This window comes from Quercus suber, unplaced genomic scaffold (genome assembly GCF_002906115.3).
Source record: "Quercus suber isolate HL8 unplaced genomic scaffold, Cork oak 2.0 scaffold_150, whole genome shotgun sequence".
Classification (NCBI taxonomy): domain Eukaryota; kingdom Viridiplantae; phylum Streptophyta; class Magnoliopsida; order Fagales; family Fagaceae; genus Quercus; species Quercus suber.
The window spans coordinates 984,109-1,007,475 of record NW_027069611.1 but is presented as its reverse complement, the minus strand read 5'-3'; the positions used below and the strand labels follow the sequence as shown (position 1 = coordinate 1,007,475).

Below are 23,367 nucleotides of genomic sequence, written 5' to 3'. Positions count from 1 at the left end.
GGACGCACCTGAAGTCGGGGTTTCCCACCGACGACGCAACCTCGGGAGATCACCCCAAACCTTGCCAGAGGAAGTCTCGAAATCGTCCCCAGACATAAAGAAAAATCTGGACTTACAATACCTGAACGACGACAGTAAACCCCTAACAATCCTAGTCTTCCTCTCCTAAGGTACCAATTTGTAGTACCCATGCTCCTTAAACGCTCTTAAACGATACAAGTAGACAAGCTCGTTAACCTTGTGCATGTCCCCGTCGTTAGCCGCCAACTAAATTCCCATACAACTAATCAAAATCCTCCACGAGTTGGGCATAAGTTGCCCGGGAGCAATACCAAACCGGTCTAAGAGCTTCATAAGGAATGGATGGACAGGAAGCCTCAATCCACAAACGAAGGTAGATTCATAGAAACAAACCTCCCCAGGAAAAAAGTGACAAGCCCGATCTTCCTTACCGAGCAGACGAACCCTAACTCGTTCTAGGAATTGAAACCTATCCTTAAATCTATCTAGCGTGTCGGCATCCAGCCCACACTCCTCCTCAAGGGCATAAAAAGCCCTAACCTCTCTAGGAGTAAAGACGGCTGTATCTTCCTCCACTGGGTTACCGCTAGATGATAACCCAGTCTTGAGCTCGCTAGACCTAATCTTAGACATCCTTCTCCCCTCCTTTACCAGATTATCAAACCAGTCAATTGACTGACGCAGCAAGGGCAGCAGATCAGCCAAGGCCAGAGTCAGGCAATTACACTCGTAGACAAATTTCTCAAGATGTGGAAAAGTTCCTAAAAACCCCCCTAGTCGAGCAAAAAGAGACGAGATGGATGGACAAGCTATCCTAACTTCAAAACAACTGACCATGGAAAAGCTAGAGAGAAGAATCTAAAAACCCCCAAGACCTAAAAAGCCAACAAAAAAAAAGTGAAAAAAAAAAAAAAAAAAAAAAAAAAAACCTAAAAAGCCAACAAAAAAAAAGTGAAAAAAAAAAAAAAAAAAAAAAAAGAGAAAGAAATTGGGCGAAATCAGAAAGCTACCATAACATGAACAGACCAAAATGAGAAGAGAAGTGGAAGAAAAAACATACATTGGAGAAAGGAATCACCACACAGCACACCGGTTTGGGGAGAACAACAAAGAGAGGTTGGCGAAGAAGACGCTCAGAGAAATGATTGACAATCTTTGAGAAAAGTGAAAAAGGAATAATGAGAAGGAAGGAAGTTTAAAACTAAGATTTTGGAAACTGAAAAATTAGCGAGAAGCCCAATAGTCCCAATAATTAGAGCATTAACCCCACTAGCCAAAATGAGCCACGTGGACTGCAACCCAGAGAACGCCGCCACTACACATTTAATACGGAACGAAACCCCAAGAGTCACTTATCGTCTGAAAACCTTCCATATTCCATGGCCACCACGCCTGGACAACCACAGAATCGGGGGGCAGCTGGCGAGACTGACGAATTCATCTCACATGGACGATCATAACAATTAGGGACGAAAGCACCCACGGACGGCCAGAGCAGATACCCATGTCACTAACAAGGACAACCAGGCCATTCAATGCAGTACAATTACACCCAAAGCCATTACAAGGCCAAATATACGAACCCTTGGAGTACATTAAGGCCTCATCACAACGTACCAAACGTTACCAAGAGGAGCATTAAGGCCTCCATAACTACTCCAATGGCTAGAAGCTATGAAAACATATATAAAGCCTACACATCACCAAATACAAGGTACATATACACACAGACACTGAGTGATTTCTTTTATTCTGAGATATTGCATTTTGTTCAAAGATTGTCTCATACTGACTTTGGCATCGGAAGCGTTGTGACAGACACCACACCAGTAACCAACATTAAAGGCACATTCACCCGGGTTGGGAATTGCTTCCATCTGAATACCTCGACTGACGAACTCACGCTTCATCAATATACGTTTATAAAAGCAAATAAACATAGGTCACAGTATTAAGCACAAAAGTCTAACTGCAACATCATGACCTATTAAATTGAGAATAGAGTAAAACTTAGATAAAGTATCCTAGAGATTATTCCTTAGGTATCCTTTTACATTTCAACTACATGTATAATTAAGTTTGCAAATAGCATTATGTCCCATGTCTTTTTCTTTTCTTTTCCCTTACAACCCATTTGGGCCTTGTTTGGATTAAGGGAGAGTAAAGTAGAACTGCCTAAAAATTAAAAATTAGGTTAATTTTTTGCCCCACTCTACTCTACTCCTCTACTCCCTTTCCCTCCCTCTCAATTCAAATGGAACATTAGTATTCCTGCAAGAAAACCTCAAACCCAAGCTCCTCGAACTTCTCTCTCTCTCACAATGATTTTCCAAAGGTAATTTAATACACATATTATTAAGTAATGAAATTAAATGGAAATGAACTTATTGTTCAAAATCCACAGCCCAAGACTGGCCTACGTGGTTTCACCAGCAGTGATTCTGATCAAAGACTCTTGGTGGAGGAGTTCATGAGAAATAGTACTTTATATGATATATATATATATATATATATTGATTAAAAGGAAGCATAACATTATCAAATCAAAATAGCAGGAGTATTGGCAGAACGCCTTAGTGTGTACAGACCTTGTGCATCAAAATATTACATAATTCATCAGAGTTGGATAATCTAAGATAACAAAATCAAAAGGGGAAGAACATCCTTCCTTTGCAAGCTTATCCGCAGCTCTGTTGGCTTCTCTGAAAACAATTTGTATGATATTCTTTATTCCACTATTTGATCATTGACACTTTGCATTCATGAAACCCAATTGTAATGCTCTTGACGAGTACAACTGATTCTAGGACCTAGGAGAAATAACCTAATATGAAAGAATAGATCACAAAAAGATTCATATTAATGGGATAAACACCCTCTTATCCCGCTTAGTTTGATCCAATACATTAAATTGTAGACATAGTTTCTATCTTTCTTATAATAGTTATAATGGAAGTTAATGATTGTGTTTCCTATAGAGTTTTTCCTAATACATGAGTGGAATGGTAGTGAATGCATGAAAATTGGCTATATTAGTTTAGCATTAATTAGTTAGGAAAATTTCCAAACTTTCTGAATATTCAAATTGACCTAAAGTAATATCACAGGACATATTCGTTAGCTTCTATAGTTGAAGAACAACAAAAAAGAAAGGTATTAAGTCTACTAATGTGTTAAAAGATACTTTATAAAATTTATTTAAAAAAAAAAAAAAAAAAAAAAAAAAAAACCTAATGTGTTAAAAGATGGAAACGTAATGCTCAGTTGGGTGATTTTGGACTAGGACTTGGGTGTCAGGTTGATGATTACAGACTACGGTCCACACCACCTAATGGGACTATGGGGTATTTAGACCCTGGCTAAGTGACCCCAGATCATTTGAGCACAAAGACTGGTGTGTTCATTTGGAATTTTGTTGTTGAAGCAGGGTATGATGCTTTTAAGTTTTAAGATAGGATGTATCTTTGTGCAGACATGCAATCATCTCAGTTGGGTTAATGGAGACATTATTGATTTCAGAAATGGAAATAAGGTTGTAGACTCTGTTGGGGAATTTTAAGTTGAAAAAGAAGTGCCCAAATATTTTGTTTGAGAATATTGCTCAAATCCGGGGATTCCCATCCAAACTCTAGGCAAGGGAGAGAAGAGAATGCTAGTCTTTGGCCCGAACTCTGTAACTTCTGTCTACCACTTGGATGAAACTGCAGTGATAGTTGACTTCAACAAGGCAAGATTTGCCTCTGACTTTATGGTTTTCAAAGGAACTTTAGAGAAAAGTGATAGTCCAATCTCAGTTTTGCACTATTTTGCAAAACTTTTGGAAGGTGGAATCACTTATGCTGGTATTTGTGATACTTATAAAGTGATTTGCAGCCCAAACATTTCGAAAGTATTATTTGCCGATCAGGTAAAGACAGTTTGGTATTAAATGGAAGAGGGAAGTGGTGGTATAAAATAGATGAGGAAGTTGGTCCTAAGTCGTTATTCAGTACAATCAATTTATTTAAAAATTGCATTTTGAGCATTGTATGTAAAAATTGCATCTATAACCCTCATATTTAAAAATTACTCATCGATCGATAGATCAGCAGATGAACCAGGCAGAATTTAAAAACTTTCCTTCTTGGTTCTTTGCTTCCTCCTCATACAAGTCAGACCAAAAAAACTCCGAATTTTAGTCCAAATACATTATTTCCCTTAGTCCCACATTGCGTAAATCAAAATCATGTCCTTTTGGAGGCCACTAATAGCACAATTTCGATGAAGACTAACGAGAGAGCTACATTGAATAAAAGTAAAGTTAAGGAGAGTAATTTGTAATTTAGCCATTATTTAATTATATTAATTGCTTTATCCATGTCAATAGATGAAAATTTGCAGGCTTTGATCATACATCTTACATCATTCAGAAAAAAGAAGTTGTACCTACAATTCCCCCCAACACACAAACGTAACTAAAGTTGATATAATAGGATAGATCTCCTAACCTTTTCAGCCTGTAAACAAAATAAATCTCTTTACCTTTATAAATATAAGGAAGATGGAAAGAGCTTGTTTATGTTACAAGCATGCAAATCTCTGTAAGCTCTAAATACCTTAATAATTTTATCAACAATTCAATAACTAATATAGAACATAAAATAAAACTACTTCCTTTAACCATCACACATTTTTTATATTAAAAAAAGAAAAAGAAAAAGAGAGAGATTAACTATTGTACACTGAGAGCTATTTGGCAACTCAATTCAACATCTTCTTCCCCCATAACTGAAATAAAAGTACTTGCTACCAAACCAAGTTCTATTCCACAACACGACTTAAATAAAACATACTATAATGTTACCTCCCAAGCATATATTCTCTTAGCGGCCTCTGGGATTCATAATTTCAGAGAACACTGCCCCAGAGGACATCAATCTATCTGACTCTTTAAAAGCAAAACCTTCCAAATCTTTACTTATTACGGTCACGCTACTATCACTAGTTGTACTTGACACTTGCCCAATGCTGCTACTAAACATTTCATCACTATCAATCATGGACTTGGGCATGAAAGCTTTCTGATCATCCTCCATCTCAATATCAACCAAATCAAGCCTGCTATCTTTTTCTGCACATTCTTGCAACTGCAATGCGAACTCAAGACCCCATACCACATCATTCATCGATGGTCGTTCAGTTCCATTGTCAAGCAAACAACTCACAGCAATCTCACCAAATTTCTTCAAACATTCTGGTGCAATCTTACCCTTCAAAAATTGATCAAAAATATGATCAAGCTTTCCATTGCGACAACATTGTCGAGCCCACTCCGCTAAGCTCACTTGCTTCTTGTCCACCGTGCGTACAATTGGTGGCCTTGCACACAACACTTCAAACAACACCACACCAAATGAGTACACATCAGACTTCTCAGTTAGCTGTTGGCGTCGATAGTATTCTGGATCCAAATACCCAAAACTACCCTTCACCACTGTGCTTACATGGGCCTTAGATATACCAGTGGGACCAAATTTAGACAACCCAAAATCAGACACACTGGCCATCCATTTCTCATCTAACAAGATATTTGTTGTCTTCACATCACGATGAATGATAGTTTGTTTCGCACCTGTATGAAGGTAGTTCAACCCACGCGCTGCACCAATACAAATCTGGAGCCGTTGTTTCCACGAAAGAGGTGGATTATTGGTGTTGTAAAGATGATCACGAAGGGTCCCATGAGCCATGTAATCATACACAAGAATCATTTCCTTTCCCTCGTTACAAAATCCAATCAGAGAAACGAGATGAAGATGACGAAGCTGTGAAAGCATCCTGATCTCAGTCTCGAACTCGTGGGCCCCTTGTTGTGAACCGGGTTTTAATCGTTTGATAGCAACCGAAGTGGTCCCATTATCAATGTAGCCTTTATACACGTCCCCGAACCCACCAACACCAATAATGTAAGCATTATCAAAGTCTTTAGTGGCTGCTTTAATCTCCGCCAGAGTAAAGTAACGACACATATCAGATGGTAGACTTGACCCGCGTGTATTTGTTGACTTGGTCGTGGTAGTAAAAGAAAATGGACCCCACCAAGCAGTCCCATCGCTAGAGCTAGAGTCCTTCACACGTGACTATACGTGATTCGTAGTCATCGTCCAACTAAAGCACGGCTACAAAACTTTTGTTCTCTCTGCTACAATGGCCAGCCGAAGCAACATGTCTCTTTCAATCACTCTACGACCATGTCTCACACCTCTTTTCCTCGCCTTGTTTCTGAACCACTTCACCTACACCGTAGCTGGTAACTCGCCATCTCTTTACACACCAGTCGATAATATTATGATTAGCTGCGGCTCCTCCGGCAACGCAACTGCATTAGATGGTCGGACCTGGATTGGTGACGTGAATTCTAAACTCTTCCCTCAAGAACAATCACAAAACCAGGTATCTCAAGCCACAATCTCAGTTAAGCAATCCTCCTCTGCTTCCCAACTACCCTATACCGCTGCCCGCTTGTCTTTCTCCCCTTTCACCTACATATTCCCACTCACTACCGTCAAAAATTCGTTCGACTATACTTCTACCCAGCTTCTTACGGCAATTTCGATCGCTCTAAAGCCCTCTTCTCCGTCAAAGCTGGCCCTTTTACTCTTCTTAACAGCTTTAACGCTTCAGTTACGGCAGACGCCGATGGTGATCCTGGTGATACCATATATAAAGAGTTCTGTGTCAACATCAATGAAGATGAGAGGCTGAACATAACCTTCACTCCAAGCGATTCCAATTCATTTGCTTTTATCAACGGAATTGAAATCTTGTCCATGCCTTCTTATCTCTATTATACTCAGTCTGATGATCAATCGTTCCCTTTTATCGGCCAGGAGATGCAGTACAGCATCGGTAACGAAACTGCTCTCGAGATGTTATACAGAATAAATGCTGGAGGGGGCTACATCTCACGCACTGAAGACACCGGAATGTTCCGGAGCTGGAGTCCGGACGAAGAGTACTTGACCGAAGATTTAACATCCGTTATACCTGTTAACACAACCATTAAACTTCAGTTCACCATAATTCCACCGTACACTGCACCCGAAGATGTATATCGAACTGCCCGGACTATGGGGACTAACAAAGCTATCAATAAGATATACAATCTCACTTGGGAATTTACCGTAGATTCTCAGTTTGTTTACCTTGTTAGGCTACACTTCTGCGAGTTTCAACCAGAAATTACTTTTAATCACGACCGAGTGTTTCCTATTTTCATAGCAAATCAAACTGCGGAGCCTGCATTCAACTTGAGGAAATGGACTGAGAGCATTTCAGGTGTTCCCTTATACAGGGACTACGCTGTGTCTCTCCTTGGCAAAGATAGCAAGAAGAAAATGAACCTCTCTATCGCCCTACAAGCAACCCCGAATGGCTATGCGAGTCATTTCAGTGATGCAATCTTGAACGGTATCGAAATCTTCAAAGTAAGCGATACCAGTGGCAACCTTGCCGGACCAAATCCCGACCCACTTCCGTTGGCGCCTCCAAAGTCTGCGCCACCGATACAATCATCAGGGTCGAAGAAGAATAATAGAACAACAATATTTGCTGTAGTTGGTGGCGGAGTTGCCGGCTTTATTGTAGTGTCTATTATTGGATTCTTCATACTCCGGCGGGCCAAGAGAGTGAAGGACTCTAGCTCTAGCGATGGGNGAGATAGTAAATTAGTAGGAATTAAAACCTTTACCACATTTTTTTTAATGGACCTTTACCGCTTTAACACGATGGGCGTCGGCAGTGAGACTTTTCAGCGGAAGACCATATTTCCTTTTATTTGTGTATTTCTTTTTCCCCCTTGGTTGTCCCTTTTAGGTTTTGGCCATAAATTAGAAGTAAAATATGTAACCATATTGGAATCTAGACTATTTATTGTGTTCCACGTTATATTTTACCAAGACTAGTTAGGTATTGTTTTTACTTTTATTATAAAATAATTAAAGTTTTTTTTTAAAATATAAATAATTAAAGTTTAAAATGAAAAAAATTCAAACACTCAACCCATCATAATTTGATAGAACATAACCTAAAACACAAACAAAAAAAAAAAAAAAAGTACGTAAAATTTGTTTAGCTGTATTATGAATTATCATTTATCACGGTAAAGCTTCAAAAGTAATTTGGGGTCTCTCTCAAGACTTATCAAGTCTTCCTGCCCCACTTCCCTTCAGCTACAGCAAGTTAAAGTCTTTCCTACAAGTCAAACTGACTCCTTCAACGTGTTTCCCAGAAGAATCGTCTTCTACAAACGTGACTATACGTGATTCGTAGTCATCGTCCAACTAAAAGCACGGCTACAAAACTTTTGTTCTCTCTGCTACAATGGCCAGCCGAAGCAACATGTCTCTTTCAATCACTCTACGACCATGTCTCACACCTCTTTTCCTCGCCTTGTTTCTGAACCACTTCACCTACACCGTAGCTGGTAACTCGCCATCTCTTTACACACCAGTCGATAATATTATGATTAGCTGCGGCTCCTCCGGCAACGCAACTGCATTAGATGGTCGGACCTGGATTGGTGACGTGAATTCTAAACTCTTCCCTCAAGAACAATCACAAAACCAGGTATCTCAAGCCACAATCTCAGTTAAGCAATCCTCCTCTGCTTCCCAACTACCCTATACCGCTGCCCGCTTGTCTTTCTCCCCTTTCACCTACATATTCCCACTCACTACCGGTCAAAAATTCGTTCGACTATACTTCTACCCAGCTTCTATAGCTTCCTACTCCATAGAAAAAAAAAAAAAAAAAATCAAATCAAATTCACTTTAAATTACACATTTATCCCCTTAAAATTATACTATTTTTGCAATTACATTCATAAACCATAAGAATACACATTTATTTTCTTAAACTATTACTTATAAGATGATGTGCAAAGAATTACATGAATAATAGTTTAGAAGGCTAAGTGTGCACTCGTATAATTTAAGAAGACAAGTGTTACCCAAGCAATATTTTAAAGAAATAAATATAAAACTTGTATAGTTTAGAAAAAGTAGATATAAAAATAAATATAGTTTAAGAAAAATAAAATGTAATTTTTCATAATATTTTTCTAAATATCGACACGTGAACCTCGCAAAGTCGCAGTCAAGCAAATTGCACCGCGTAGTGCATGAGCCCTTAGGTGGCTTTCATCGTAACCCCCGCGCTTTCTTTTTTGGGTCGAGGTGAATAATCCACCACTAACAAACCAACCCTTTATTTTGGCTTCCGTGAGGATAAGGGTGAAGGTCCCATGAAGCCGAAAGGAAAGTAGATAGCAATGTGAGAGGAGGGGTCCATGATTGTCTGGATCTTTACCAAATGGATGGAATCTAAAAAGTAAAGAGCATCCTGGTATGTATTGCAACTTGGCGCTACAGTCACATGGATCCCGAGGCTGGGCTGCATACACAAACGTTCATTTCTTTTTTTTTTTTTTCTTTTTTCTTTTTTTTTTTGACTGGCACAAACGTTCATTTCAATATCACCTGGCAGTCTCCCTTGCAGCAAGGCATTTATCCTCCTCCTCTCCTTCTTCTTTTTCTTCTCCCCCTTTATTGTTATTATTATTATTATTATTTTAATTTCCATTATCCACTTTGACATTTCCTCATCAATTATAAATACTTAATCCATCGCTCCACACATGCGATGAAGTCTTTTTTTTTTTTTTTTTAGTTTAATGTAATTTTTCAATTTAAATTTATTTTTTGTTAGTAAGGTTACACAGAAATTTTTAAGAAACTAAAATTTAGGATATGAAATGAAGTAAACCGCTAGTTTAGTATGTGCAAGTTTTTATGAAAAAATATATTAAACATGCATGAGATATATTTAAAGAGAAATGATATGTCTACAATATTTTCACAACAAATCCTAAGTGGCTGGCTGTTACTGGTTGTTATTGTTGAGACAAAAAAGTAATCTTAATATTAATTTCAAATTTGAACAAAAAACAACTAACCACCTATAATTTGTTGTAAAAATGTTGTGGATGTAACATCTCTCTTATTAAAAAAAAAAAAAAAAACTACTAGAGAAACTTTTTTTTCCCTAAAAATTACCACACTCGCTATTTAAATAATGATTATCTAATTAGATGAGGGGTACTTTAAACATTTTTTGAAACTCTAACTAACTTTCTAAATCCTCTTAATATACAAAGATTAATCTTTTTTTTTTTAAGGATTATAAATATTAATCTAAAATAGCGCATGTAAGAAGATATTTTCTTTAATTTCAATTTGGAACTCTCTGCCTCAAACATATATATATATATATATTATGTCAAGAATAACCTGAATATAACTAGAACATAAAACACTATGCCTTTTAGAGTAATATTATAAATAAATAACTTTTACTTAAAAATTCATATAAAATTATAAAAGAAAATGTTAATGAAATTCCATTGATTTTCCTATACTCCATTGATTTTCCTATACTGTTTTGAATTTTATACAAACCTCCAGAGCTTTAATAATAAACAATATATGACTCCCTACAACTTAATACCATTAAATTCATTAATGAAAATTGAAAATTTATTTTAATAAACTTGTGGGAGGGTAAGGTTCGAGTATGGAATAGAGTTTGTGGGCCCAGTCCGAGGAGGGGTCCATCCACACATCAGCTAACTTGACACATGGATAAGAATCCGAGGAGGAGAGACGAAGAGGCGGACCCCCTTAGGAGCCCGAGGAATGAACATTCCTCAGATTCCTTTGAGCAAGCCACTTGCACCAGATGACAAAATACCAAAGAAGATGGTAGAGATGTGTAAGTTAAGAAAAATGGAAATATTCAGATAAAGTAGTCATCACTTCCGCATTCAATACAATGAATCAACTCAGCTGACCACATTAATAGAGGAATGACCCCTAAACAGTGTCCTTACAGCTTGCAACCCATTTTTCCACCTCCAGCAAAACATTGATGGGACAAGCACATAAAGGAAGGTCAATAACTGTATAAGTGGAGGGCTAGGATGCAATTCAACTAATAATATGGAAACCCCTCCAGAACAAGAGACGAAAAACAAAAAAGAAATACTAATATTGTATAGTACTGTCTTGTGATTAAGACTTGAGCAATATATGAACAACTGCTTTTTGGCCAAGCCTAAGGAGGTGTTAAGTCTAAAGATCTGTTATTTTTACTTGAATTATCTAACTTTTCCCATCTGTCTAAAGATTAAAACATACTAGCACATCCAAGTTGACCTCGGAAGCCCATCCTTTAACAAATTAATTATATTGGGCCATCTAACCTAAATCCACTATTCTATGTGGGCTTAGCCTGTTGAACCCGCTTACAAAACTCTTACGATGTTCCAAATTTTCTTTCAATTGTGTCAAGAATATATATATATATATATTTTTTAGACTGTTAGGACATATGTGATTCACTTGTTAGGAACAAATGTCACTATTTTGTGTAATTGGCTAATCCTTTGACAAAACGCACTTTACTTGTATTTGGGAAGATCTAAGATGTGTTTAATACTTCAAAAAACTGTGTTTCAAGATTAAGTATTGAAGACATGCAAGCCTATCCAAGATTCAAGCTGAAGAAGTGTCTGTCATTAAAGCTCAACAGCTAGCCATCTATTGAGCTTAAGAAGCTGTTCCAGCCTTGTGGCTCGACAGTTGCTCGACAGCAGCTCAACAGATAGACATTTGTCGAGGTTTATGAAAAATAGAATTTCAAATTTGTTTTAACTTTAATTTGTGATTATGTGTTTGGGTTTTCTTTTCTCACAATCCTAGACATATAAAAGGATTATTTTAAGGGCCGTCAAAGAGAACACAAGTTGCACAAGTGTTGAGCAAAGTTTGTTCAAGCAAATTGTGACTGAAGATAAAGTTTTGCCCTAGTTCATCATTCTTGTGAAGAAGTTACTGTGTTTGTGCACCGTAGACTTTTGTAACCAAGCATCTTCTTGATCTTCATCGTAGATGAATTGAAGAACTTTGCAGCTACCAACCTTTTCTAGTTGGTGATTGAAGTCGCAAACTAGGATCCACGCAATTGGTCAGTCATGTATTGGGAGCCGTGCATCAAAAGGAGAAATTGTCACTATAGAACAAGTCCAATTGGGTATTGGGGTAAAGGTTCAAATGTAGGTTGGTATAAGATACTGGGATTCCTTTACTTGTAACCGCTTGTTGTGATAATAGTGGAATTTCAGAAGTGGTGACCTTAAAATCACCCAATGGGGTTTTTGCCGTGTTGATTTTCTCCATTCATAAATAAATCATTGTATCAATTTATTTTCTACTGCATACTTAGTTTAATTGGTGATTTGTTTGTGCTACCACGCATTTGCATGTTAATTTGATTAATTAATTAAACTTGGCTAGTTAATCAATTAATTCATCACAAGGGGTCAGTTCATTTTTGGCCTATCAAGTGGTATTAGAGCAGACACACTCTGATTAGGGTTAATCTTTGCTGTGTTGATCCATTGACCCCTATTTGTCATGGATAGAGGACAGTCATTAATTATACTTCCTTTATTTGATGGCACTAACTATGCATACTGGAAAGTACGCATGAGAGCTTTCTTGCAGTCTTTAGATGAGAAAGTGTGGCAAGTTGTTGAGATAGGATAGACCAAGCCGAAGGAAGCACCGGCCGATTGGGATGATGTCAAGATCAAGGCAGCAAACTTCAACAGCAAGGCATTGAATGCTTTATTTAGTGCAATCACTAATGAGGAGTTCGAGAAGATATCCTCTACTGAAACTGCTAAGGAGGCATGGACCATTCTCCAAACAACCTATGAAGGAACCAAAGTTGTTAAAGATTCAAAGCTTCAAAGGCTCACTACAAGCTTTGAAGAAATCAAGATGGAGAAGGATGAGTCATTCGATGAGTTCTATGCCAAGCTCAAGGACAAAGTAAACTCAGCCTTCAATCTTGGGGAACCATTCCTGAACTTAAGATTATGAGGAAAATGCTCAGATTTCTACCCGAGAGATTCTATGCTAAGATTACGGCAATCGAGGAATCAAAGAATATTGACAAGATTCCTTTGATAGAGCTAGTTGGTAATTTGTAAACCTACGAGGTAGGGTTAACAAGAATTGGCAAGTCGGGTAAGGGCAAGAGCATGGCATTGAAGGCCAAGAGCAGTGACACTGATAAGTCTTCAGATGGTGAGGATTCGAAGATGAAGTCCTATATCACCAGGCAATTCAAGAAGTTCATGAAGAATGCCAATGCGAAAGGCTTCGACAAGGACCGTAGGCAATCCAGTTCTTCACAGTTCAAGAGCCAAGACAAAGGAAAGAAGGATGCTAGGGATGGCGGTCAGTACATTGTTCCTGCAGGACCTAATTGCTTTGGGTGTCAAGACTTCGGTTACATGAAACAGGAGTGTCCTACATATCTCAAGAGCATTGGGAAGAGTAAGGCACTTGTTGCTACCTTGAGCAACACCAAACTTGAGGATGATTCTAAAAATAGGGATGACGAAATCTTGAATGCCTTCACTGCCACTGTTAATCCTACTAAGGGGATTGCTGAAGACGTGGACGAAGAAGAGGACTTGGTAGAGTCTAAGTTCAAGAAGATAGATGATCAAGATGATATCCATACAGCCTATGAGAAATTGTACAAAGTGTCTGAAAAGCATGAGAAACTTTATAGGCTGGCCACCAAGAAGCTCAGTGATGTGGAACTTGATCGTGAAGAGCTTCCCACAAAGTTTGATGAAGCCAATCAGACTATTGGAGCACTGAGGTTTGACAACAATTTCTTGGCTGAGAAGATCAAGAAGCTTGAAGTGGAACTATTTCAAGTCAGAGCTCAATTGGAGAGGACTTCAAGTGTAAAGCTTGATGAGATGCTCGTCTTTAGAAATCTGCTTCTGATCGTACAAGTTTAGGGTATGGTCTCTCTTCTTCTAATATTGCTTCTACTAGTACTACTATTTTTGATCCTTCTAGTAATAATGTTGAAATTGAGAACAATGATGTTAAAACTGATTTAGCTAGTGAGAACATAGACAAGGGTAAATCTATCTTAGGAACACCCCCTAAGTAAGATAAGAAAAAAGCTCAAAACCCTAGGGCCAAGAAGGCTAACTCTCAAAAGCTTAAACAAAAGAAGCAGTATCTCTGTCATCATTGTGGAGTTGCCGGTCATACTCGACCAAATTGCTATAAGTGGTTAACCACTCAATAAAGCAATGGCATGATAGTATTTAAAAGCTAGAATCAGCTTCAATCCTCTCTTGCTTCTCTTGGAGATCTTATCAAAGCCCTTATGTTCCTTTCGCACTTGAATGGTTTCAACTTCTCCCCCTCATCGCCGGTTCAAGGGTTTAATCAAAGGAAATGTTCCTCCAAGGTGTGGAAAAAGAAGGACTCCAAGTGATTCTATTACTTTCCTCTCTCTCTTCTTGTTTTTGTTTTTGCATAACTTATGTGTTTTGCTTTTATTTTGAATCAGTCTAGTTTTTGCTTTGCTTTTTTTAACATGTTTTTGTTTTTGTTTTTGTTTTGTTTTGTTTTGTTTTTATTTTTTTATTTTTATTTTTTTTAATTTTTTTATTTTTTTCAGTTTTTTTTTTTTTTTTTGTTTTAAAAATAATTTTTTTTTGNTTTCTTGCTAGATGTTCTAAGTCAAGCAATGAGCTATAGTTTTGGATTAAGTCCATCCCTGATGATATAGTTCCCCTTGTAACGAGGGATGCATTGTTTTTTTTTTTTTTTTTTTGAAATAAAACTTGGCCGCGTGGGCTGGATTCTTAAAAAAAAAAAAAAATAAATAAATAAATAAATAAATAAATTAAATTATGTTGGGACACCAAAATTTGAATATATAGACTTGAAATAGTATTTTCAAAATATCAACTTATCAAGTTCAAATGGGTTTTCCTAAAAATATAAATTAAATATATAGAAAAATATGGTCTCTGATAGGCCAAAAATGAACTAACCCCTTGTGATGAATTAATTGATTAATTAGTCAAGTTTAATTAATTAATCAAATTAACATGCAAACGCATGGTAGCGCAAACAAATCACCAATTAAACTAAGTATGCAGCGGAAAATAAATTAACATGGTAATTTGTTTACGAATGGAGATAACCAACACAGCAAAAACCCCATCGGGTGATTTTAAGGTCACCACTCCCGAAATTTCACTATTATCACAACAAGCGGTTACAAGTAAAGGAATCCCAGTACCTTATACCAACTTACAGTTGAACCTTACCTCAATACCCAATTGGACTTGTTTTGTAGTGACAATTTATCCTTTTGATGCACGGCTCCCAGTACATGACTAACCAATTGTGTGGATCCTAGTACGCGACTTCAATCACCAACTAGAGAAGGTTGTTGGCTGCAAAATTCTTCAGTTCATCCACGATGAAGATCAAGAAGATACTTGGTTACAAAACCCTACGGTGCACAAACACAGAAACTTCTTCACAAGAATGATGAATTAGGACAAAACTCTGTCTCCGGTCATAATTTGCTTGAACAAACTTTACTCAACACTTGTGCAACTTGTGTCCTCTTTGACGACCCTTAAAATAATCTTTTATATGCCTAAGGTTGTGAGAAAAGAGAGTCCAAACACATAATCACGTATTAGAGTTAAAATAGATCTGAAATTCTATTTTTCATAAACCTCGACAGATGCCTATCTATTGAGCTACTGTCGAGCAGTTGTCAAGCCATGGGCTGGAACAGCTTCTTAAGCTCGATAGATGGCTAGCTGTCAAGCTTTAATGACAGGTACTTGTTCAGCTTGAATCTTGGACAAACTTGCATGTCTTCAACACTTAATCTTGAAACATAGTTTCTTGAAGTATTAAACACATCCTAGATCTACCCAAATACAAGTAAAGTGCATTTTGTCAAAGAATTAGCCAATTACACAAAATAGTGACGTATGTTCCTAATAAGTGAATCATATATGTCCTAACAATCTCCCTTTTTGGCAATCTATGAAAACAAATGAACATATAAGAGAAGTCATAAATCACTCAACTCATACTCACTTGTTGAATACAATAAAATCTATCCTAATACAAACTCTTGAAAAACTTTGTAAGAAGAGAGTTTATGGCAAGTAGACTTTGACAACCTGTATTTCTGAGACACTTTAAACAAAACTCATCAAGGCATCTTAGTGTGAAACAAAAATAATAGATTGCATACACGTAATAAGAAGCATGTGCATAAAGAGAGAAAAGAAACAACACATGTAAGAGTAGGTGAAAGAAACATACATCAACATATAAAAAAGATAAATACAATGTATGTCAATAATGGTCACAAGACTCAATGTACAAGAATAAATGTGTCTAAAGTAGAGAAAAGAAAAAGACCCAAGTAATCCTCACTACATCCCTCAAGATATCAACACTCCCCCTAACAAAAATATCCTATACTAACTCTCCCCCAAGAATGAGTACTCTCATATCCAAAACTGCTCCCCTTTTTATCATGAGTGACAAAGGGTAAGAGTGTCAAGTAGTCATCTCATCGGTAGAGCTAGCATCTCCATCATCATCATCATCATCAAAAGCATCATTGTCATCACCATCATTATCATCATCCTCAGCCTTAGAAACAGAAGCCACTAGAGGAGATGGAGGAAAAACCTCATAAGCAAAACCACCCATGATTACTTGCCGCCGTGCAATACGACTGATATGAACGTTCACCTGATATAGCTCTGTAGAGAGTGTATCAAGGTAAGCATCCATGCATTGAAGTTGCGCCATGATGTCTTCGAGTGACACATCGCTCGTAGAAAATGAGAGAATGGATGTGGATAGAGCAGATCGAGATGGAGTCGAATGGGAGGGAGGAGCTGCTGAATCCGACTGTCGTGACCTAAACTGCGCCTCGCTACGTTTAATGGTAACGGTGTCTATGGCACATATGACAGAGAAATGATTAGAAGAGGGAAAGGAACAGAAAAATGGCATAAAATCCGTGTGATAACTGAAGGAAAAATGAGCTTATCATGGATAGTCGTATCCCTAAACACATCTATAATAGAAAGAATAAAATGTGAAGGAAAATCTATAGTGAGGTGCTCTAACAAAGATAGAAAAAATCGAGCACGAGGCTCTGTGATGGAGTTATAGTGAGAGAGTGGGTGCAATACAAAAGTCATCACTATGTTCATGAATCTAGGACCTTTAGCAAAGGGCTTACATGGTGTAAACTGACGGTCACCCCAAACAGAAAGGCACTCACAGAAAGTAGACATCATCTCGCCTTTGGACATAGTCCTTAGACGCTCACAACCGGGCAGTCAAGATGCTCTACCCTTGAGACACGAAGCACATCCGCAACAAGTTACGGTGTGACAGCAATATGCGTACCTCAAACGCAAGTATGAAAGAGAGGTACTGAAGAATCAATTTCATGCATGTTGGAATAAAACTCCTAGATCAACACAGATGGACATGTGACCGGGACGTCACACAGTGACTCCTAACCCCGACTGTGAATGACATCCAGGGCGAAGTCTGCTAAAATGACTTGGCGTTCCAAATGAACACCTCATTGAGAAAATTTCTTCGAAAAGTCCTTTTGGGCATCCTCATCACGGAACCGAATATGAGAAGGAGTAGGATCAGATGAAGACGATGCCCTGGAACGAAAAGAGTTTCGAGACATAGCAGACTTACGTTTAGGTGCCATAAGCACGACTAACGTAAATAGAAAAGAGAGGGAGAGAGAGAGACAATCAGAAAAGTCCCAAGCAGTTCAAATATATCAAAATATATTGAAGAGAGAGTACGTATGCATGGGAAATGCATGAACATGTGATATGCAATATAAAATTCATTATGGGCTCAGCCCAATCCAATCCCACCAGCACACAAAAAATTTGCACACATCTACATGCATGATAATATTGTTATAATGCTAATGTGATGCAATGCATGATATTTTAAACTCATTTAAGCAAAAACCCATCCCAAAATTGCAACAATAACTTATCAATTTTGAAAAACCCCAAAATTTTTCAAAAACCCCAAAACCTAGGTTTCAAAACATGAAATGCATGAAAATGAGAGAAAAGAAACTTACCAAGTGAAAGAAAAAACCTTGAAAACACTTGAAAATTGCTTGGAATTGAGGTTTGGAGTGAGAGAGAGTGATTTGGGAGGTAAGGAGACAAAGCTATCGAGAGAGAGATCGAGAGAAATGAAGTCCGGATCACACAGTACCTATTTATAGAACCTCAATAAATCTTGACAGATAGAGGTGTCGAGAGGTATCAAGACATCTGTTAAGCCAGGTGTCGAGAGAACAAAACGTCGACAGATAAAGCTATCGAGGATTTGTCGAGGGACAAATCAACCAAAGGCTAAAAGAATCTTGATCAATCCACTAGGTGTCGAGAAGCTATTGATGAGACAAAAGTTTTCACAATCGATCCACTAGCTGTCGAGGAAGTGTTGAGATTGCTATAAAAAATAGCTTAAGAGTTCGATAGATAGCCAGGTGTTGAGAAGGTGTCGAGATTGCTTAAAAATAGCTTTTCAAGAAGGGAAAAACACAAATATGAATGCAAACAGACATGCAACTCAACCAATGATCCAATCAACATTTTAAGCTCTCAAAATCATCTCTCAACAATAATTTTAAGCACAAAGATCCCAAAGACACACACACACACACACACACACACACACACACACAACAAGTCTAACCAATTTTATATTTCAAAAATAAGTCAAGACAATTTAGTGAGCATACATTAACACATGTAAACCTTGTGATGGCCAAATCACATTGTACCTACACATGTATTAAGAGTAGCAAAGAATATTGCTTGTTGTGTGTGAAAAACATCACAAGATTGCATAAGTGTATACATGTTTTTTTTAAGAATCCAGCCCACGCGGCCAAGTTTTATTTCAAAAAAAAAAAAAAAAAAACAATGCATCCCTCGTTACAAGGGGAACTATATCATCAGGGATGGACTTAATCCAAAACTATAGCTCATTGCTTGACTTAGAACATCTAGCAAGAAAATGAGCAACCAAGTTGCCTAAACGCTTAACATGATCAAACTTACAAAACCGGAACTCAGCAGCTAAGACAAGGCTATCCTGTATAATATGATCATACTCTGGATGATGCACCTCTCTTCCCAACAGCGCCTTGATGATGAGCTCTGCATCCCCTTCAAACACTACATCGAAAATGTACAGCTCCTTAGCAAACAATAAAGTCCTTTATAGGCCAGGGCTGCCACCATTGCTGCTGAAGTTGGGAGTGGAACACACTCAGCCAAAGATCCCATCACTCTACCATAGGAATCACAAATGACAACCCTTAACCCTTTTGCCTCCACATCAGAGAAGACAGCTCCATCAAAGTTGATTTTGTAATGATTGGGACTGGGAGGCCTCCATCTGACAGCACCGATACCTTCTTCTACAGCCCTTCTTTCACGCACCTTGGCAGATTTGAACTCCAGCAAGTATAAACCAGATCTAGCCCGAATCTGATGGTAATCAAGGACAGATTCACCCATTCATGCAGCATTTCTTCTGTTCCAAATTAACCAAAAAATCATACCCAAAAAATCAACATCCACCCTATCCTTCTTCAAGAGTAAAATAGCCCAAAAGTTAGCAAATAAAATATGTTTTTGCTTGGTGAACTTCATCATTTCTTCATCTGCTTCCCATATCACCATCAGCCGTCTGCAACTCCATAAAGCATGTATCATATCTTTGCCATCAGACTTACAATTTGGACAGTAAGCTGATTTAACCACATTTTTGTGAAACAGGTTGTGAAGAGTAGATAAGGCCTCATTGGCAGCTCTCCAAATCAAATTTCTCACCTTGTGTGGCACTTACAGATCCCAGATGCCCTTCCAAAGTTACTTACTGCCTCCACCTGAAGAGCTACTTGGTAACAAGCTCTTCACTTTCTAAGCTAAGAGTTGGTAACCTAATCGGGTTATGTATTTACCATGAGTTGAAGGCAGCTAGACTTGCTTGTCTTGGATATCATACATACTCAAGGGAATTCATTTTATCCTCTTTGCTTCATAGGGTAGGAAACTTTGATCAATCAAATCAGATTTCCATGCATGAGTTTCATGGTCTTTAAGATCACAGACCCTTGAGTCCAATGCAATACCTGATATTAAGGAAAAAACTCTAGAACCCGAAACTTGGGGAAGCCACTTGTCACCTCAAATCTAAATTGATTCACCATTTCCAACTTTCCAAATCCTTCCCAATTCAATAATATTTTTTGCTTGAATGATACTTTTCCAAGCATAAGACCCTTTGTTCAAACTCTCACACTCTATAATAGAACAATTTTGGGAAGATTTTTTCCTTGAAAACTTTATGGAACAAGGAATTCTCATTATTATCAAGGCACCAAATTTGCTTAGCCAGGAGTGAATCATTAAACTTACTTAATTCTTTGAAGCCCATGCCTCCCTCACACTTTGGCCGGTACATTTTTCCCCAACTAACCCAATGTATTTTCCTTTGCTCACCTTTATATCCCCACCAAAACTTCCTAATAAGTGACTCAATATCATTGATGAGCTCTTTTGGCAGTTTAAAACATGACATGGTATAAGTGGGAATAGCTTGGATCACTGCCTTCACAAGAATTTCACGACTTGCTTGTGATAAGAGCTTCTCCTTCTATCCCTTTAATTTCTTCCATATTCTCTCCTTGATGATACTAAATGATTTCTTCTTTGCATGTCCAACCAAAGAAGGCAAACCCAAGTAATGCTCATATCTTTGAGTAGCAAGGACACCCAAGAAAGTAGAGATAGCTGCTTGAGTCTGAGGTAGAGTGTTAGAACTAAAGAAAATGTTAGTCTTTCCTCTATTGATGGACTGTCTTCAAGCTTGCTCATATTGGTAGAGCAGTGATTGAATCTTCACGCACTCAAAGACTGTAGCTTTACAAAAGACCAAACTATCGTCGGCAAACAAGAGGGGAGATACTCTAGGACTAGCAGGGCACGAAGAAACACCCCTAATGTCTCTGATCCCCTTGGCTTGTTCAAACAAAGAATGCAAACCCTCCATCACCAATAAGAATAGATAAGGCGATAAAGGATCACCCTGATGCAGCCCTCGCGTTGGAGTTATCAAACCATGTGGTTGGCCATTAAACATAACTGAATAAGTAACAGTACGGGTACAAGCAACAATCAGATTAATCCACATTCGGCTAAACCCTATCTTTTCCATAATCATCTCCAAATAAACTCATTCGACTCAGTCATATGCCTTTCTCATTGTGAGAGACCGCCAAAATTAAGGGTGCCCTCAAAAAAGATTTTTTTGGGTGCTTTTTCAAGACATCTCTGTTTTTGGGTAAGTGGTGTGGAGTTGCCACTTATTTTTTTATACAAAAAAAAAATAAGAAAAAAAAAATTAAATTCATCTTTACATAACTGAATTGTTCCATTCTCATTGATTGAGTAAAAAAAGTAAATATTTGATAAATTAAGTATTAGGCACCCATTCCGCTTAGACAGAATCTGGTCTTCTAGACTCTCGTGACTAATGTACCCCTTTATGCATGCTATATATGAATGATATGTTGTGCACATGAAACACTTAACTAAAATAAGTCACATAAGTATATTTATGAATGTGTCCTCTTCTTTATTAAAAATTCAGATCTGTTTTTATGAATAAAAAATTGATTTGATTCATAAAAATTCAGATTCGTTTTTGTATATGTGTAAAAAAAATACTTTTTGTTAAAAAAAATCAGATTTTTTTTTTAAATCATGTAAAACAAGGTCATTTTGCTTTTTAAAAAATATCAAATCTATTTTGGGACAAAGTAAAAAATTGATTTTTGGTTTGCATGTAAAAAAGTCAGATCTGTTTTGTAATTAAAAAAAAAAAAAATTTTGTAAAGAGTTAGAAAAAATTAGATCTGTTTCATTATGTGAAATAAAAATAAAAAATCTTTAAGAAGAGAACACATTCATGAAATAAACCTACGCTACTTGCATCAAACAAAATAGGCAAAACAATCACTATTCATGACCTTTTTATTTCAAAATCTACTGTATTAAAAAATATCAGATTTGTATCTAAGGAAGATATAAATCAGTTTTTATATTAAAAAATTTGGATTTGCATCTAAGGAAGATGCAAATCATTTTTTTGTTTTAAAAAAAAAATTAGATCTACATCTAAAGAAGATGCAAATCAGTATTTGTTTTTTAAAAAATTCAGATTTGCATCTAATGAAGATGCAAAACATTTTTTTTTTTTTAATTCAGATTTGCATCTAAGGAAGATGCAAATCAGTTTTTGATTTTGAAAAATTCAGATCTGCATCTAAAGGAAGATGCAAATAAGTTTTTGATTTCAAAAAATTTAGATTTGCATCTAATGAAGATGCAAATCAGTTTTTTGATTTAAAAAATTCAGATCTACATCTAAGGAAGATGCAAATCAGTTTTTATTTTGAAAAAGTTGTAATGATAAGCAGATTTTTGAAGCTAAAAAAAAAAAATCATGACAACAAAGACATCAAGAACATGTTTCAACAAAAATATATTAACAATACATGATATGAATATTTAAAAATTAAACTGAAAAAAATTTAAACATGCATCATCAAAATAAAAAGACACAAAAGAACGGGTAAAGAGGAAACAACCTCTTGCATGGACGTACTCTTCTTCTTGAGGGAATATTTTAGGGTTCAAAGAAATTTGTTCAATTATCTTTGAAACCTAAAATATCTTGCTTACAAAAAAGAAATTCTTAAGGTAGAGTCTCCAGAATGTCTTTAATGTAAGAGATAAAATAATGGAAAGGAGGGTCAGAAAGAGGGAAAATCTGAGAGCGTGAAAAGTGTCCTGAATTTTGAGAGGCATCCCCTATTTATAGAGGTTGGAATGCTGAAAAAATAAGCAAAAAACGTATGGGGGAAAATCCTAAAAAAAAAGAGAGAATTGGATGAGAGTAAGCTGATTTTTCAGATCAGAACAAGCTTCAGTATTTTGATAATATCTTTTTACTCAAAATTCGGATTAAGGTGAAATTTTTACAGATGAAGGGAAATTCGATTCTCTACAACTTTTCCTGAAATAGTCTAGTCCTAATTTTGAGTTCTACTATGCCAAAAGTCCCTTGGAACGTGAGTCTGAAATTTGTTACTTGATTAGCACGTTTTTGAAGTGTTTTCCAATTCTAAAACTGTATGTGGACGAATTTCAGACTTATTTTCATGATAAACCTCATTCCAAAGTGATAATTAGGATTTTTAAAATAATTATTTTGAATATAATTATCCCAAAAACCTAAT

General features: G+C 37.0%; 2 protein-coding genes across 2 annotated transcripts; one reads left to right on the top strand and one right to left on the bottom strand.

Moving 5' to 3' along the window:
- Positions 1 to 4,657: 4,657 nt before the first annotated feature.
- Positions 4,658 to 6,129, bottom strand: LOC112029792 (receptor-like protein kinase FERONIA). The gene has a single exon (XM_024062474.2). It carries the CDS (start codon positions 6,027 to 6,029, stop codon positions 4,884 to 4,886), a length of 1,146 nt encoding a protein of 381 aa, XP_023918242.2. The 5' UTR covers positions 6,030 to 6,129; the 3' UTR covers positions 4,658 to 4,883.
- Positions 6,130 to 6,207: 78 nt separating this feature from the next.
- Positions 6,208 to 13,004, top strand: LOC112019518 (receptor-like protein kinase FERONIA). Its single transcript, XM_065777174.1, has 3 exons — positions 6,208 to 6,524; positions 6,671 to 7,643; positions 12,666 to 13,004. The coding sequence occupies exons 1-3, from the start codon at positions 6,208 to 6,210 to the stop codon at positions 13,002 to 13,004; spliced, it is 1,629 nt and encodes a 542-aa protein (XP_065633246.1).
- The last annotated feature ends 10,363 nt before the right edge of the window (positions 13,005 to 23,367 follow it).